This window comes from Caloenas nicobarica, chromosome 1 (genome assembly GCF_036013445.1).
Source record: "Caloenas nicobarica isolate bCalNic1 chromosome 1, bCalNic1.hap1, whole genome shotgun sequence".
Lineage (NCBI taxonomy): Eukaryota > Metazoa > Chordata > Aves > Columbiformes > Columbidae > Caloenas > Caloenas nicobarica.
The window spans coordinates 47,476,358-47,493,187 of NC_088245.1; the positions used below are offsets into that span (position 1 = coordinate 47,476,358).

General features: G+C 39.0%; 1 protein-coding gene across 2 annotated transcripts in view; it reads left to right on the plus strand.

Moving 5' to 3' along the window:
• Positions 1–16,830, plus strand: part of FGD6 (FYVE, RhoGEF and PH domain containing 6) — a 75,860-nt gene that overhangs the window by 55,219 nt on the left and 3,811 nt on the right. The window contains exons 13-20 of one of the 2 annotated variants that reach the window (XM_065657026.1): positions 974–1,057; positions 2,226–2,305; positions 7,306–7,408; positions 7,924–8,070; positions 8,916–9,018; positions 10,940–11,067; positions 11,780–11,908; positions 14,011–14,159. In XM_065657026.1, coding sequence (XP_065513098.1) covers positions 974–1,057; positions 2,226–2,305; positions 7,306–7,408; positions 7,924–8,070; positions 8,916–9,018; positions 10,940–11,067; positions 11,780–11,908; positions 14,011–14,159 — 923 coding nt within the window. The remainder of the gene's footprint in view (positions 1–973; positions 1,058–2,225; positions 2,306–7,305; positions 7,409–7,923; positions 8,071–8,915; positions 9,019–10,939; positions 11,068–11,779; positions 11,909–14,010; positions 14,160–16,830) is intronic. The other variant, XM_065657034.1, reaches the window with a different exon arrangement.

Below are 16,830 nucleotides of genomic sequence, written 5' to 3' on the forward strand. Positions count from 1 at the left end.
AGAGATGACTTTGTAGTGCATAAAGCACTGAGATAACTGCAAATGATACCAGTTAAGGTAATACTCTCAAAAATCTGGTGCTATCTTGAGCTGGACTTCCGAAATCACATGTAGCTAATTTGAGTGTCTCTAGTTTGGATTATCTTTGTTTGTTTGTTTGTTGGGTTTGGTTGTTTTTTGGGGGAGTTTTTTGTTGGGTTTGTTTTTTTGAGGGGAGAGGGGTGGCTTTTAGACTAGTGTTTATACCTTTAGACACTTTAGCAGTGAGTTTTCCATTGCTCATGTTGTGAAGATTTAGTACAGCTCGTGAAACATTTAGTTATTTTGCAAAGAATCTCATAGCAAAAACTTATGAGACAATTCAGTTTTCTGGTCTGTGTTTATGTGCAGTAAATGAAGTTTGGATCCATGTGTTGAACAAAACAGAAAATTTTAAAAATCTAAATAGCCGTTCAGTAAGTGCACTGAATGAAGCCAAGTCTGGTAAAACAGGAAATAAACAGTAGATGCACATTTAAACTGGTGAAATTCACATGGAACATACAGATAAGTTTGTCCTTAAAAATCATAAATTGCTAATCTTAATTCTGCTATCTCAAAGTTTCTGGAATTTTTGCTTTGTTTGAATGGCTAATTCTAATATCCTTTTAAAGTAGTTTATTATACAGTATAGCTGTGTACAGGAGAAATGTTTTTGTCCTTTTTGACATCTGTTTGTTGACATCTGTGCAGTGTTTACTCATGTGCCAAATGTATATTTACACAAGGAAGATATAAACAGATGCCTATTGTTATCTAAATTCATACATGAAAATGTTTCTTGGGTTCTAAGTGAAACAATAGGAAGTAGAGGATTCCCTTCTAGGATAGTTGATCTCTGTGCTGTATGAGTTCTGTACTTCCGATAAAATGCATCTGAAATTATCTGTCTCTAAACAGTCTTTAGTCATTAAAAGTTGTTTCTGTATTACAGTTCAATGATGCCTTGTTGTACACTACTCCAGTTCAGTCAGGGATGTATAAACTCAACAACATGCTGTCACTGGCTGGAATGAAGGTAAGTCACTTGTTAAAATGAGTCTTTTCTCCAAATCTGTTTAAACTCAGGCCTACAATTTTTCAAAATGCTAATAAACTATGTTTATTGTTGGCAAGAGATATTAAAGATGCTTATGTTCCAGAGCAATCCTACTGGCTTCATGTTTCTTGCATAATATGGCCTGTGGGATCGCTGTCTACGTTTCCCTAAAAAACTGTTGCCACAGGATCATCTCACCTGCATTTCATCATGTATTGTCCTACTCTGAAGTAGTCTGGCTTCTTGTTTTTTGTCTTGTATTTTCTTTAGACAGCTTCACTTTTGCCTTGTAACTGCTTTTTATTGCCCACACCCAGAGATTAGGCATCTCTGCCTGATAAGCTTCTGGTGTATCAAATCTCAGTGGTTAATAGAGATCTGCTAAGTGTGAGGGGAAAACGGCTTTTGTTTCTGAGCCTCTGTGAAAAGCATCAAAGTTAAGCCCTGAGCCCCTCTGGGTAGTGATAAGGGACTTGCACGTCATATATTGACACAGTCTCTGACGCGACTGTTAGTGGGAACAACAAACCATCGCCTCGGGAATCAAGTAGCTTGTCTCTGGTCCTGTCAGAGGAAAGCACTCAGTCCGGCTGCAGTGCACATCTGGCACCCAGGTCCAAGATTTCACAGGCACAGCTGCAAAATCTCTTCTGCCAGTGCACGTTTTGTGGTGGCTCAAAACCACTCTTAACTTTTAAACCTCCTTTTTTTTGAAACTTGGTAGCTCAGAAGGATCAGCGGGGTAGTCCAGCCCTTGGGATATGGGCCAGATACTTGTTTTGGGGCTCACCCCTGGGCTACATCTTGTCCTGCAGCAGCATCAGTGTCTTTTTCTGCCCTGTTGCAGGAGAAGTTTCCAAGGCAACGGGCCTGGGCATGTTGAAGCACAGCTCGAGGTATCTGACAGCTCTTGAGCTTCATTCCTCTCTACATCTGCAGTGTTTATATGGGGCCACAGTGAAATGAAATACCACATCATTTTACTATGGCTGGGCCCCCTAGACTGGTGTGTGATCTCCTGTCTATGAGATTTTTCTCTCCATTGTACCCCTTCTTCAAAAATAAGAGATTTTACAGTAGTTGAAACTAAAACAACTAGAAAAGTAGCATTTCAGTTTCAATGTAAAGTTTTCTCTCTCAACTGAAGGTTAAAAAGCCAACCCAGGAAGCATATCAGAATGAACTGAACATTGAAAGTGTAGAGAGATCCTTCATTCTTTCAGCAAGGTGAGTCTTACAAATGAATAATGATTTTTAAACCGTGTGATGTCAAAAAGGCCACGTAAGCTTTTTATAGCTTGTTTTGCACTTATGTAATGAAAAGTTACCCTTGGCTGAGTAATTACAGAATAGAGGGAGTGACAGATGGGTTTCTGGAAATGAGGTAGGCTTTGTTCTAATTTACTTCTGTTCACATTCAAAATCTGATTTTGAAAATTTAAGTTTGTTTTTAAAGGTGCTGGCAGAAAGGAAGCCTGGTCACATGTAATAAGTTTCACAGATACCATAGGAATTTGTAGTCTCTAATACAGTTCACCGTGGCTTGTGAAGACTGCTCATTGCGACGCGATGGATAGAAGCACAATAGCTGTAGTAAATGTGGCTGGTATTTGAGCGATTTGGGCTTAAGGCTGCAGCTGGTAGGGATTCTGCTGTCCACAAGACAGTTGACTGTTAATCAGAGGGAATAAAACTTTTGCTTTGTTCCTCCTTTTCAGCTTAGCTACACCTTCAGAAAAATTAAGTAAATTGAAACATTATCCTCTCACTGCCTTTCCTTGAGAGGAACAAGAATTAAAATAGTTTCAATTAAATTAATTTTAGGCTTTGTTTTTCAGTACTTTTTTGTTCTTCCAAAGTTACTGATATGCTCTATCAGTGTGTTAACACGACAGGATGTGAAGCACAATACATTTTGATATTATTATTATTATTGGTAACTGATATAAATTGGAAGAAGTCATCCTGGTCTTCTAGCTAAAGTATCATAGAATCACAGAATGTCCTGAGTTGGAAGGGACCCACAAGGATCATCGAGTCCAAGTCATATGTAATTCAACAGTGTAACTGAAACAAGAAACAGATCTCAGTAAACCTGAAATATGGATTCTCCATATAGCAGCAAAAGCATACACAGGTAGCAAACCAGAGCGACTCTGGTCCGCCTTCACTGAGATGCCTTTAGCAAAGACCCGGTTTTGTGGATTGTTGTTTTTACTGTGTTTGACTTGGAGTTTTACATGTTCTGACATTTGTGACAGTGCTGATACCAATGAAGACAGACACGCTTTCTCTTTTGTTTAGCAAAGCTGAGCAAGGGCAGGCTGCTTCTTTTTGTGTGACCTTGTAAATACCAACATGAGGATGTCTGCACAAAGATAGGAGTATCTCTAGCTGAGAGGTAGACTAAGGTTAACCTTGTCAAAGTAGCCAAAGGAAATAGCTCAATTGTCTGAGCAGTAGTTATTTATAACAACAGACTTGAAAGGAGTATTTTTGTGTTGGTTTGGGTTTTTTTTTTTCCCAACAAATTTAAATGTTTCTTATGGTTCTTTTACACACTGGGAAAAAAATATGCATTTCACAGTTTAGGGTACAATTCTGCTCCAGTATAATATGAGCAAGTCTGTGCTCCTGAGGTGGTTTGGTGACTGGGTATTACACAGATACATGAAGATATTTATGGGATTGCAGTAGGCAATGTGGATTTATCTCTGCTTCACTTGAAACAGCACTTCACTTTTAATTCAGTTGATTCAAAAAATTGTAAAAAATCCTTGGAACTTCTGAAAATATTATCATCTTGAAATACAACCTGCCTATTTTCCCCAAAACAGAACAGACTTGTCTTTTTGAAGAACAGATTACGTGGTAAATTAAATGCAGCTCCTGTGAAATACATGCTGGTCCATAGAGGAAAACCCCTATATGTGGCATTCTCATCAAATGGAGTAGAGTTTGTGACATGCTTTTGTCTTGACCTTGAAATTACTGGAATCAGCCTCACATTACCAATTAAAGCTGCTCCGATTTGCTCTCTCTTTTTTAGTGTTGTTGATCTTGCATTTTTGGAGAGCGTTCAGCTCTGTTATTTTTATACTGGCTGGAAGCTACATGTGTGCAACAACCCTGAGTCACACAACAGTGACAGAGAGAGGTTGCATTTGCTTGGGATGAAGGAGATGCTGAGGGCCCCAGGTGTAAATGGTGGTTTTTAGCTTGTTACCTGTCCATAAGTGAGGCCTGGGTAGGAGGGAAACAAGTAAAAAACTACCAGCAACAGGTGCTTGCATATGTTTTTTTCCCAATTAATTATACTGCTTCTGTTGATAAATATCCTGGATGTGAAGAGAATCGGTATCTTGTCAATACAGACTGCATCTTCCTTCTGATGATACCTCATCTACCAGCTTCTTGGCTCCTATGTGGTTAAAAATCTCAATTACAAAACTCTTCAAATTAATCTTACAGACATCGTAGACAAATTTCACTTCTGTGGTTTTTTTCAAAAAATAAGCATTCTGTGGAGTGTACACGAAAGTAGAGATTCTGAAATGATCCTGGGGGCAGAGACAGGGAGGAGAGCAATTAGGCTGCTGAAAAATTGCTAGTAATAAAAAGTAAGCCAGTTAATAGTAGATGTATAGATTAATGCCTGGAGAAGACTCTTTGTCATTTCAGGTTTAGTTTTACTGATGGCATTAGTATTCTGCTTTATCTAGTCTGGGCTGAAGTTTCAGTTTTCCTGGGGTATCTGTAGGAACGTGTATTGTTTTATGTGGTACAATGCAGTATTGTACTAGAAATCCCTTAATCAGAGAAACAAGTGAGCACATCTGCATGATACAGCACTGTACAGAAGTAAATAAAGCTTTGGTCCTGAAAACAACAGCCGTGCCAGCCTGACGTGGTCTGGGGCCAGCTGGCCCTGTCCCCCTCCATAAGGCAAGTGAAGAGCTACCCCAGGCAGACGTGGCTGCATCGCATCCCCTAGCACAGGGGGATGGCTCATGCAAGATGAGCTGAGCTGGGAGAGGTGCCCTGAGGCTCTGGTCTTGGAGACAAGAGGGGTAAGATCTGTGAGCCCTCCTGGAACCACTGAGCTGCTCAGCTCCATTGGGCAACTGTGGCGGGTACGCCCAGCACACACGTTTGCCAGTAGTAACAATTGCTGGGGCTCTCTGCAGTCTGTTTAGTTTTCTACTGTTTTGTGAAATCTTCAGTAAATTAAAAAAATAATAATTTTTTAAAACCCTAAGAAAACCCTGGAATTTTAGTAAACAAAATTACAACCCTGCTATTTTAGTAAACAAAATTACTTTTGGAAGGATGCAACGGACACTGGTCCTGCAGCGAGGGAAGTGGTGGGGCTGTGCAGCTGTGGGGGAGGGCTGGGAGTGACAGCAGAAGAAACACTGCCTGTTTTGCTGCAGCAAACCATTACATCAGTTCAGTTGCCAGTGGCACCGCCTTTGCTCTTAAATTCTGAAGGATTGTAAACAATCTGAAAGGCCAGCGCTAGCAAATGGACCAAGTGCAGGCTCCCAAGTGAAATATAGGGTGTAAGCCATGTAGCTCATTGTGCAAGCAGCTTGATCTCCAAAAACTGGGACAACTTGAAATGTAATTATTTAATACAGTTTTAGGAACCCAATTAAGTGTAGCCAGATTTTGAAAAAGCCAAAGAAGTTGATTAGAGTTATGAATGTTATGTAGCTAATGCAGACCAGTTGTTCTTTCCGGATGAGGAAGCAAAGGTAAATAAACTGAACAAAATGTTCCAGAGTGTGAGATATCGGGACAGACAATAATACATTGCTTTGCCCTTGCTCGTCTTATTTCCTCTCCTTTTGTTCTGATTTTTTTGCTGTGTGCGCTAGATCCTTTTTCTGCATGCTTGACAGGCTTCCCCTGTGTTTACCTTACCAGATTTGTCCTCTCTGATTCTAGATGATACTCAATTTCACCTAGTTCAAAGCCCCAGCTCAAAGTAGTTTCCTTAAAGGTTCAAAGATGCTCAAAGCTTCCAAATTGAACTACAAAAGCCTTTAAAAAATAATGGGCGTTGCACACCTAACTTGTGTAAATCATTGCTTTCCTCTTCCCTAACTTGGCTTTTTACATATTCATCATGTTCAATTCCTTGGTTTAAATAAATTAATTTATTTGATACTATTTAAGAAGTGGGGAAGAAAAAAAAAGTTGGTAGTAGATGGTGATTTAAATTTTAGAAGCCCCGTTTAAGCTGGCGTGATGTCTTAAGCGAGCGGTCTGGCTATTCCTCTGCCACAAAACTGCTTCTTCCTTCCTCGAAGCACCGTCCATGGCGCTGGCACGAGGAGTTGTTCATGTGTGATCAACCCAGGTGGTAAATTGATCCAAGGGAAGGGCAAGTGGATGGTTGGACTCAATGATCTTGAGGGTGTCTTCCAACCAAAATGATTCTATGATTTGTTTTCCAGTCCAGCACTTATGCCCGCTGCGTAGCCATATGTGTTCTGGCACAAGGGAGAAAATAAGACCTATGTGGCTGAGAGGGAGTATATAGGCTGCCCTTTGTAGCAGCAGTATGTATTTATATTACAGGAAGGTAATACAGTAAGCTCATCTCTTTATCTGTTTGGGTTAGCTAATCCAATGGAAAGTTTTGGGGAAAAAAAAAAAGAATTAGTTCAAAGCAGCTCGATCTGTTAGGAGCAGTCAGGAGCACAAAGCTGGGGAAGAGACAGCATGGTTTTTTGTGACAAAAGCTGGGGGTTTCACAGGTTTGGATATAACAAACTGGACCCTGAGACAGAAGAGAGGGAGGGAGGGGGAAAAAAGGCTTGCTGAAGTTTCAGAGTCTCTTTCAAGAGGGAGGGCCTGTGCCTTTGTTCTAGGAGCACCATTTACACCACTGTTACTCAAGCTATTCAAGGGGCCAGGGAGAAGGGGGAAGCAATGACATACAAACCTTGAAACAATCACACGGTATTTTGGAAGGAGGAAAGGCAGGGAGGGAATCCACATTGTAACAACAGACAAAGAAATCTTTTTTAGTATTAATCAACACAAATAACTGAAACCGTGCGGACAGTTAAAAAATACCAGTTTCAGTAGGAACCGGAGATGGTCTATAAAATGGAAACTGCAAGAGAGTTAAGTCAATGCATAATAAAACTAATGGAATTCTAATCAACACTTGCTTCTTAGTTTTAAATGTTAATTTTTTTTTTTAATTCCAACAGTTCTGCTACAGAAAGAGATGAGTGGTTAGAAGCTATCTCCAAGTCAATTGAAGAATATACAAAAAAGAGAATCACATTTAATCCTAGCAAAAGTCTTGAAGAGGTATATCACACCATTATTGTTGGTTTGTTCCCTTTTTGAATATAAAGTTTCTTTGCAGGTGTTTAGAGAAACAACAGGCATTCCATGATGAATAATAAAATAGAATGGTAAATGATAAGTGAACAGATGATAGAACAGAATGATATTTAATAATGTTATCTACTTCATAAGTTAAAAATTATTTTCTTAAAAAAAACCCCAAACCAGCTTTCTCAGTTTTCTCTGTAAGATTGCAAACAGAAAGATGAAATGAAAAATTTTTTTTAAATAGCAGTTTATTATGTAAATAGTCTGTTAAAGCTTGAAAGTCACACAGCCTTTTTGAAGTAATTAAATGCAGCTGTCATCAGACTTGCATTAGAATGGTCACCGATGAAATAGCAGACAACATTTAAGACCATGACAATTTATCAGAGAAGGCTTTCCAACATAAATAGTTAACCTATAATCACTGATAAATATTAACCATATTTCTCATCACTGAATGTAATGGTATTCTGCTGATGTTCCCTCAGGCAGATGCAGAGAAGCAGGAAGAAGATAGTCCGCTGGGATCAAAGGCTCCGATTTGGATCCCAGACACTAGAGCCACCATGTGCATGATCTGTACGAGTGAATTCACGTTGACATGGAGAAGGCATCACTGCAGGGCATGCGGAAAGGTTGGGCAATTTTGTGATTACTGTTTCCGTTAATTAGTCATTCAGGTTCCTTGTGTGACAAATACAGATGGAGCCTGATCACAACACAACTACTCTTTTAAGGGAGCAGTGTACTATGACACAATTATATGGATTAAAATCAATATGTTGGTGTTGTTTGGTAGGGGTTTTTTTAGAGTGAGGTGTTATGACAGTGTTCAACTTTTTAACTTGTTACATGGTTCTTATTTTGCATTGTGGAGTACTATATATGTTTGTCTTCTGCTTCTGCAGTTACATAGTACAAACGAAGAATGTTAGCTGAAATGAGAAAAAATATCTTCTGTAGTAATTTTTGTAAGATAAATAATGAACTTTTTTTTAAGTTACTACCAATCTTATTTTATATTTAACACTTAGGAAAGGTATATCTAATAAACCTTTATTTTTCTTGTTTTAATCAAGTGAGAGTACAGAATTCAATGTAGTTGAGACATCCATGTTGTGGAGAAATTCTCAAGAGAGCAATGAGTATTTTTAGTTATTTATCTAAAATCTTATGATTTAAACAGTTCAGTAACACAATAGGCTTATTCTGCTTTTCATGGATTTTTAATGTTGGCTTATTGACTTGTGTAATTCAGTGATTTTTGTTATATTTAAATTTTTATCATTTAGAGGAGGAAAAAGCATAATGTTGAATGTAAGCACGCAGGGAAAAACCAAGATCTTAAACCATTTTCGATGTAAAATGGTGCCTGTTTCAGGTTCTGTTACGGACTTAACAGTGCTTAAGTGAACATCTTTGAGCATTTGGTGATTTACAGGTGTACATCACATACAGTGATGCCTTTATCTGTTTCCAGATTGTCTGTCAAGCTTGTTCATCAAATAAACATGGTTTAGACTATATGAAAAACCAGCCAGCAAGAGTATGTGATCATTGCTTCAGGGAGCTACAGAAACAAGGTAAAGAAAATCTTCACAAACTATCTTATTTTTGTGGCCCTTATTAACATGGTATAATATGTTTGTGCCTTGTCTTTACTGCTGGGTTCAAGTGCCTGATTTGCCTAGTGCCCAAAAAGCAATCAGAATCTGAGGTTGTAAGAGCCCGAACAAGTTTCTATGGAGTCAGCTAGGAAGCAAATTTGCAATACATTGGCTCTTCTTTCCCGAAACATGCATGCATTTGCCCTATGGTAATGACATGTAGCTTATGCTGCTTTCTTTTTGAGATAACTAGTGTTACATCACTTTTCATTAATCACGGGGTACAAATGTGTATTAAAGTCCTTGCAGCTTATCGTGACCTCCCAGTGGCTTCCTGTGTACTTTTACTCTCTGTAACTCGTATGGCTGTGAACTTCATTTTTGCCAACTATGCTGAGATAGCTGAAGTTCTGTAAAGACATACATGGGCCTTCATCTTGCTGAAGCTGAGTCTCTTCAGCCTCCAGCCTTGGCTCATCTGGAATTCAAGAGCTGGCATATCTGCACCTCTGTGGGCAAAGTCCTCACTTGTTGCCTACTGCACACTGGCAACATGGATTTCAATGTAAAACACCACAGCTAGAGCTATATTCATTGAAACACTTTCAGAGAACATGGTACTGTTGATGCCTGCTGGAAAGCAAGGTTTAGATAGCCTGGTGGTAATAACATTTGCTTAGAGAGGAGGCCCAGGGTCAGTTTCCTTTTCATCCTGAGAGAACTGAAATCCATCTCTTTGAAGGAGCTTCATATCTTTATGCAGAAACAAATGTCAAATCAGTGGAGGCACCTCCCAGTGAGGTGAGATTCCAGTCCCACCTCACAAGACTTGCTCTGAATTCTGTCCAAAGACTCTAGTATAAGATACACCAACAAGCCATAAGCAGGGACTGAGTTTGCTGCCCTTCCCTCCAGCAGAGGCTCTGGTTTGACACAAGCTCTCTAGGGTATCAGGAAATCTGTGATGCCCCAGTGAAATAATCAAGCTATGGCTGGGGCTGACATTGCTCATGGGCATGTGGAAAGCAGCATCGACAACCCTCCAAGTGGTGATGGAAGCCTGCGATGGTGGGAAAGGTGGATCGTCTGGACCACTCGCAGGTCTCTGCCTTGGGCACTAGAGGCTGCTGTGCTGCAGGTGACTGCAGGTGCTTGTAGCTGGGAAAGAGCTGCAGAGCAGGTGCAGTACAGCTGGCAACCCGATTACTCACCTGCTCTGCTGGTTATTTCATGTTCAGGGACAACTCTAGAAGTAGACTTAATGAAGTACTGTTTGCAAGCTGGGCGGTGAAGCAGCAGTAGATGTTGCTAGAAAAGGGTGTTTCAAAGGAGTGAAGTGTTGCAGAAGTCTTCCAAGAGAGATGATGGAACTCCCTGTGGCAGTGGAGAAAGACACCACGTTCTCTGGAGGTGGGAATCTCCAGAAGTCTGTGTGATGGCATGATGCTGAAGAGGAGCCCTACAGCATCCATACTGAAAAAAGCTGAGGAGATAACGGATGTAGAGAATTAAAGGACGGAGTTGGGGAACAGAGGTAAAGCACAGACTGGACTGCTCTAAAAACCTGGTGTGGTTTTTAAACGGTTGAATTTTCACTCCATGTATGGGCAAAGGTAATTCACCATCAAAAAAACAGGCTTTGAAAACAAACTAGACCAGTCCCTTTAGTTGTAAATTTCTTGTGGATTTTTAGCCTGATTGTGATTTGGAAGATTTTAACTCATGGTGGTGATGAGTGACAAGTTAATTCAACACTGAATTTAATGTAATGAGGTGTTAATCTGAAGTACCATAATCAGAATAAAGGTATTGGCTGCTTCTCAGAAAATAAGTCCAAGAAGGCCTGTGTTTAGTCATCTGTGACATGAAAGCAATATATTCATCCCATGCATTTTAGATAACCAGTGCACTCCTAAGAGTGGATCCCCAGTCAACCATAAATCTCCATCAAGTGCCTTGTCTACAGTATTACACAGTATTCCTTCTGGAAGAAAGCAGAAAAAAATTCCTGCAGCCCTCAAAGAAGTAAGTGTTTTATTGGTCAAAAGTAATTATTTGTTGCTATTATACCATCAATATTAACAGTGAAAAAAAATATTCCATATTTTAGTCATCTTCCGTAGAATCAGAAGTTGAAATTCACCTGTAACAGTGCTTTGGGCCTTAGTTTTATATAGGCAGGGACCTAAACTATGAAGCTCAATATAAACTGTTTAAATACCTGTGAGACTGTGATTCAGAGGGATAGCCAGAATTGTAATTTCTTTCTTGCTTCCCTGTGTTTCAAGAAATTGTGACTTACCTCTGCACCAACATTCAATCAGGAGACTGCTACACCAACTCAGCTCTTGGCTTATGATTAAGAAAGGTAGAGCTAAATTCTACCTACCTAGACTGGAGGTCTTGGGAGGAAGTAATTTTCCTTCTTATATAGGAACGTCTGTTCTCCAGCTGTACGTGGTCCTCAGTGTTTCAGCCCTCTCTTGTCCTGTTGCGTCCAATTTAAGTTCCAACCCTTAGTGTCTGCAGTAACCTCTCTTCCAGACCAGGTAGATGGTGGCAGACAAAATCATTTTTCTTTCAGTCATCTGAGTTAATTAGCAACATTAACTTGAGATCAGGTAAGACTCTGAGTCTTTGACAGGACAAGTTTCTGGAGATCTGTTTTTAAAAAGCTGTACTGCAAAAACCTAGACAGATGCATAACTCTTAGGTGTCGGGGTTTTTTTCACTTCAGGTTTCAGCAAATACAGAAGACTCTACAATGAGTGGCTACCTACACAGATCTAAGGGCAGTAAGAAACCATGGAAACACCTATGGTTTGTTATAAAAAATAAGGTGCTATACACATATGCTGCTAGTGAGGTAAGAGCCTACATATTAGAAATCAAATATCCAATGATAATACTGTATTTGTAATTAAATTGTTTATTTTTATGATCTAGAAACAAGCTATAAAATTAGATCACCTTGCAGTAATGGATCAGATTATGTTGCTGTATTTTGAAAAGGCCTGGTGAGCTTGGTACCCTAATATGCTGATACAGCTATGCTGTTTCTGATTCCAGACCTAGCTTTGAGTTATCTCTGCACTGCACACCATTGCACAGTTGTAGGTATGTTCTGAGTCAGTTGAGTACATGGAGGTCTCTTTAGATGCATCGCACTGAACTAGTGGCAAAGCCAACATTGTAAAAGCATCTTGCAGTGTGTTGTTCTGCAGTTCCATAAGGTATTTTGAATGCTTGGAAGATGATAAAACTAAACCTCTTGACTTCTCAAACTGTCTTCTTCAGCCTGGAGTTATTATTTAATACACAGTGCTGCAGTAGAAAATAAGAAATGCATCCTGTCTAATGGCATTTGCTTTGTTATTTAGAATGTATAGGCCTATTGCAGTGTGGAATAATCTCTAAGCTATATATATATATATAAGCTGTTCACATCCCAGTGTGTGCTGAGGGTGTAATTTTATTGCACCTTATAATGTTTTGCAATGTACGTGGATGTATTGTAGCACTGGAAGATCTTGAGGTTTGCTTTTTTTATTATATGTTATAGTTTGCTAATAGGTTTCAAGAGCAAAATATCCAAAGCATCTGTTTAAAGGTACTGCCATCCCTCACTTTCTTTAAAAATGGCAAGGCCCAAGCTATCCTGACTGTGTGGAGAGTTCAGCCTCCTTCACCCCCACATTACCCCCACTCTCTGGTTATTTCCTGGTTTGTGCTCAGTTTTGTTACTGGGTTATTCCTGCTGTAGTGCCAACCTTTATTTTACCACTTCTGAATTATGCCCAGAACATGTGATGTTATTACCACCACAGCACTGGCAACAGTGAAAAAAAAAACTAGTTCTAATAATATCTTCAGTAATTATGTACAAAACAATTACTTCTGCAAAGATGGGTAAAATATTTTAGAGCATGGTGTCTCTTCTGGCAGTTGCAAAGGAGACTTTGGCAACTGTAAAGAAAGCCATATTAGCCGGTGATGGTCACCTTATTTTCTTTTGCTTGGCTTCCTCTGGGATGTTAGCCTTCTAGAGTAGCTTCAATTTGCAGCTCGCAATCACAAGTTTAACTCTTTCCTATTTTCTTTAAACTATTTTTCATCATGATGAGCCATTCCAGGAGACACTGTTTGAAGAATCTCAAGGGAAGGTTACAATGGTTGCTCCAGTGCGGCCTTAGCCAGGAAACCCCATTTAAAATACTTATACTTGTTCCAAGTGATATTAAGATAAGTGGTAAAAACCCACTTATTAGTGGTATAAAGACTTTAGATAGTAAAACAGATTGCTAAGCCTTACTTGACTGTTTTCCAACACCAAGAAATGCTGCTTTCACAAAATACTCTTGTTTCTAATGTAGAGGCAATTACCAAAGTCTTTGTCTGATGTATCAGTGTTCATGTACATTCTTTGTTTATTTTTTCTATTCAGAAGCATTGCAGGACCCTGCCTAGTTACAAAACACTATTTTGCAAGTTGCAGAGAATCAAAATACTTCCTTTTTTTTTTTTTCCTTCCTAAAATGCTGTGCATCGTATTTATTAATTAAAATACAAGAGGATAAAAAAGGGAAGTAATTGAGATGAATGAGGAAGGGAAGAGGTTGCCTTTTTAGCCAGGTTTTGAAGTTAAATGAAGAGAAGGTGAAAAGGTCTAGCTGCTCTTGCCACTTTTTCCTAGCCAAACAGAGACTATACAGTGAAAGACAAGGTAGATGTTATCAGGACAATAGAAAGAGGAACAGCAATGTTGAAGTCTGCAAGGTTTTGTTATTTCCTGTTCCTTGATTCAAGCATGGAGACTAAAAATAGGGGCATTTTGTGCATGACTATTTGTAACAAGTTGTATAATCTGTTGCAACGGTATGGTGCATGAGTAGAGTATAAATGCATTGCTTAGTATGTCTTACAAGCTCTAATTTTGTCTTGTTTGCTTTTTTTTTCCCCATAAAATAGGATGTGGCAGCATTAGAGAGCCAGCCTTTACTGGGATTCACAGTCAGTGAAGTAAAAGATGAAAACTCAGAGTCTAGAGTGTTCCATTTACTGCACAAAAACACTTTATTTTATATATTCAAAGCAGATGATCCCCATTCAGCTCAAAAGTAAGAAACTATTTGAATTACTTTGTTACTTATTTCTATAAAATGTTTCAGAAGTCATGAATATTAATATTCATAGATTAAGCATATGTACAAAATATGCCTATTATATAATATGTAAATAAAACTTTTGAGTTACTTAAACACAAGGTCCTGGTTTCATCAGGACTTCTGAAATCCTTTAAATGGAGCAGCAGTCTGTCCTCTGCAAAAGAATGAGTGCAGGAGAAGGGAAAAATCCAAAATAAAATAAGAAATCTTTCTTTTTCCTAGCGCATTCCTCTCTCATCTGCTCAACTGAAAATTGAATGTTACCGTTAGAGAAACCCAGAAAATATATTTTAAGAGTTAATTACCAATAGTTGTGTCCCTTTTTCTCCAGATGTAAGGTTTAGTTATTTTTGATGCCTCTGTGGCAGTGACTATAAAGCAAACCCCCAAAAGTTAAGGGCATAAGTTTGAGGTGTGTGTGCAGATGTGCATGAGCACATAGACATGCTTGATATATTCAGACCAAAAGCTTGAATTCAAAGAACACTCAACCTGTTTCATTTCATGTCCTGCTGATGTGTCTGAGTCTGAAGTCATATTTATCAATTTATGTATTATGTGCATTTTATATAAAATAACCTATGACCTTGATCATTAATCAGTAGAAAACATTTGCTATGTGAATCATGGAGAAAACTATTACAGAAACAAGCACAGGAGCCATACATTTATCTTGCCTATATGCCTAGCTTATCTGACTGGTTTCACTGCCGTTTTCCTAAGTGAATTTTACATTAATAAAATAGATTTTATGTGCTGACTAGTCCATTAGTAATACTTAAGCATTCAAATGGCTACAGGTATAGTTTGTGCAAATAGAGATACTCTTAAAAAAAAAAAAAACAAAGTACCCAGGGCTACTGAAAATTTTGCACAGCTGAGAATGTGCTTAATGACATTTCTCTACACACAAAATATGGAAGTTTTCATTTGATTTTGGGGGTATTTTGTCTTGCAGATGCACACAAAGGTTTCCTTGTTAATTAAGATAGTATTCTCTTGTTTACACTGTGTCCTCCTTTGTGCTATATATATATATATTAAAAAAAAAAACACTAAAAAAATCCAAGGCATTCAATAGCTTTGTTTTCCTATTCAGAAAATGGCTTTTGTCATCAGTAGGAAAACTTGAAATTGGACATACTCTGTTTTATTTGGGCTAGGAATAACATGAATTACTTTAAATTGCAAGCTTTCTCCAGGTATTTAATATCCTTAGGAGATTTATGCTGAACTTCCAAATAAATGCTGCTTTGATAGCATAAAAATAAAAAACAGAGAACATACTGTTGACCTGTATGCATCAGTGGACACTACTTTCTCCTGTTAGGGCCAGAGATTTCTGATATATTTGTGCAAGTACAGTAACGAAATTTAGCAGATGTTTACTTTTTTATGAGCTCTTAAATTTGTTAGTCCAGTACTATGTTCAGTGCTTGAGCTGTTTATGAATTTGTTGTATTTGTATTCCATTTTAGTTATTTTTAATTAATATATGGCTGTGGAAAATCCAGTAAGCCCTAAAAAGCAAGGGATAGAAGTTTGAGTTGTGTGTGCAGACAAACATTTACACGCGCTGAATATGTTCCTACCAAAAGCTTGAATTCAAAGAACCTGCACACAGTTACTAAGCTAAACACTCAGGGCGAGGAAGAGCCAACATTTGTGACTAACATTTAGATACCCTGTGAATACTAAAACAGAGTTGAATTTCCATGATAAAGATAATTTTACAATCTTTGTCTTAATCACTTATTGTAAGATTTTTCACTTGGGAAAAAAAATCATTAGCATGTGGGCCCTTAACTTTACACGCACACAGCTCAGCACTCACTAGGAAGACAGAATTATTCAATTTTTTTACTGTATTTGTCAGTGTAGCATCAGAGTGCTTCAGAAACATTAACTTCTGCAGCATCTTTGAGAAGGTGAGGATATTTATCACCCTCACAATCAAGTAGGAGCAGAAACCACAGCTATAGGGAGTAAAGGTATTTGAAAATTAACTTTGAATTTCCAGTTTCAGACACCTTGGATCAGCTGTTTGGGACTTTGCCTCCCTTTCCATATACTTGTATTTTCACAGATAGAATGTGTAGGCTGTCTGTTAGTATGTGATTCATTAGCAGCACACATTGTGTGTGTGAATACAGGAGGAGTCGTGTCATCGTGCAACAGCACCATTCCTGCACCCCAGCCCACGTGCCCTGTGGCTTCTTTCCTTCAGCCCCACTAGTCATAGAATGATAGAATGTCCTGAGTTGGAAGGGACCGACAAGGATCATTGAGTCCAACTCCTGTCCCTGCACAGGACAACCCCACAGTTCACACCATGTGTCTGAGGGTGTTGTCCAGTCTCTTCTCGAACACTGTCAGGCTTGGGGCTGTGACACCTCCCTGGGGAGCCTGTTCCAGTGTCCACCACCCTCTGGGTGAAGAACCTTTTCCTAATGTCCAACCTAAACCTCCCCTGGTACGTCTTCCTGCCATTCCCTCAGGCTCTGTCTCTGGTCACTAAAGAGAAGGGTTTGGCACCTGACCCTCCTCCTCCCCTTGTGAGGAAGCTGTAAGCCACCATGATGAGGTCTCCCCTCGGTCTCCTCTTCTCCAGGCAGAACAGACC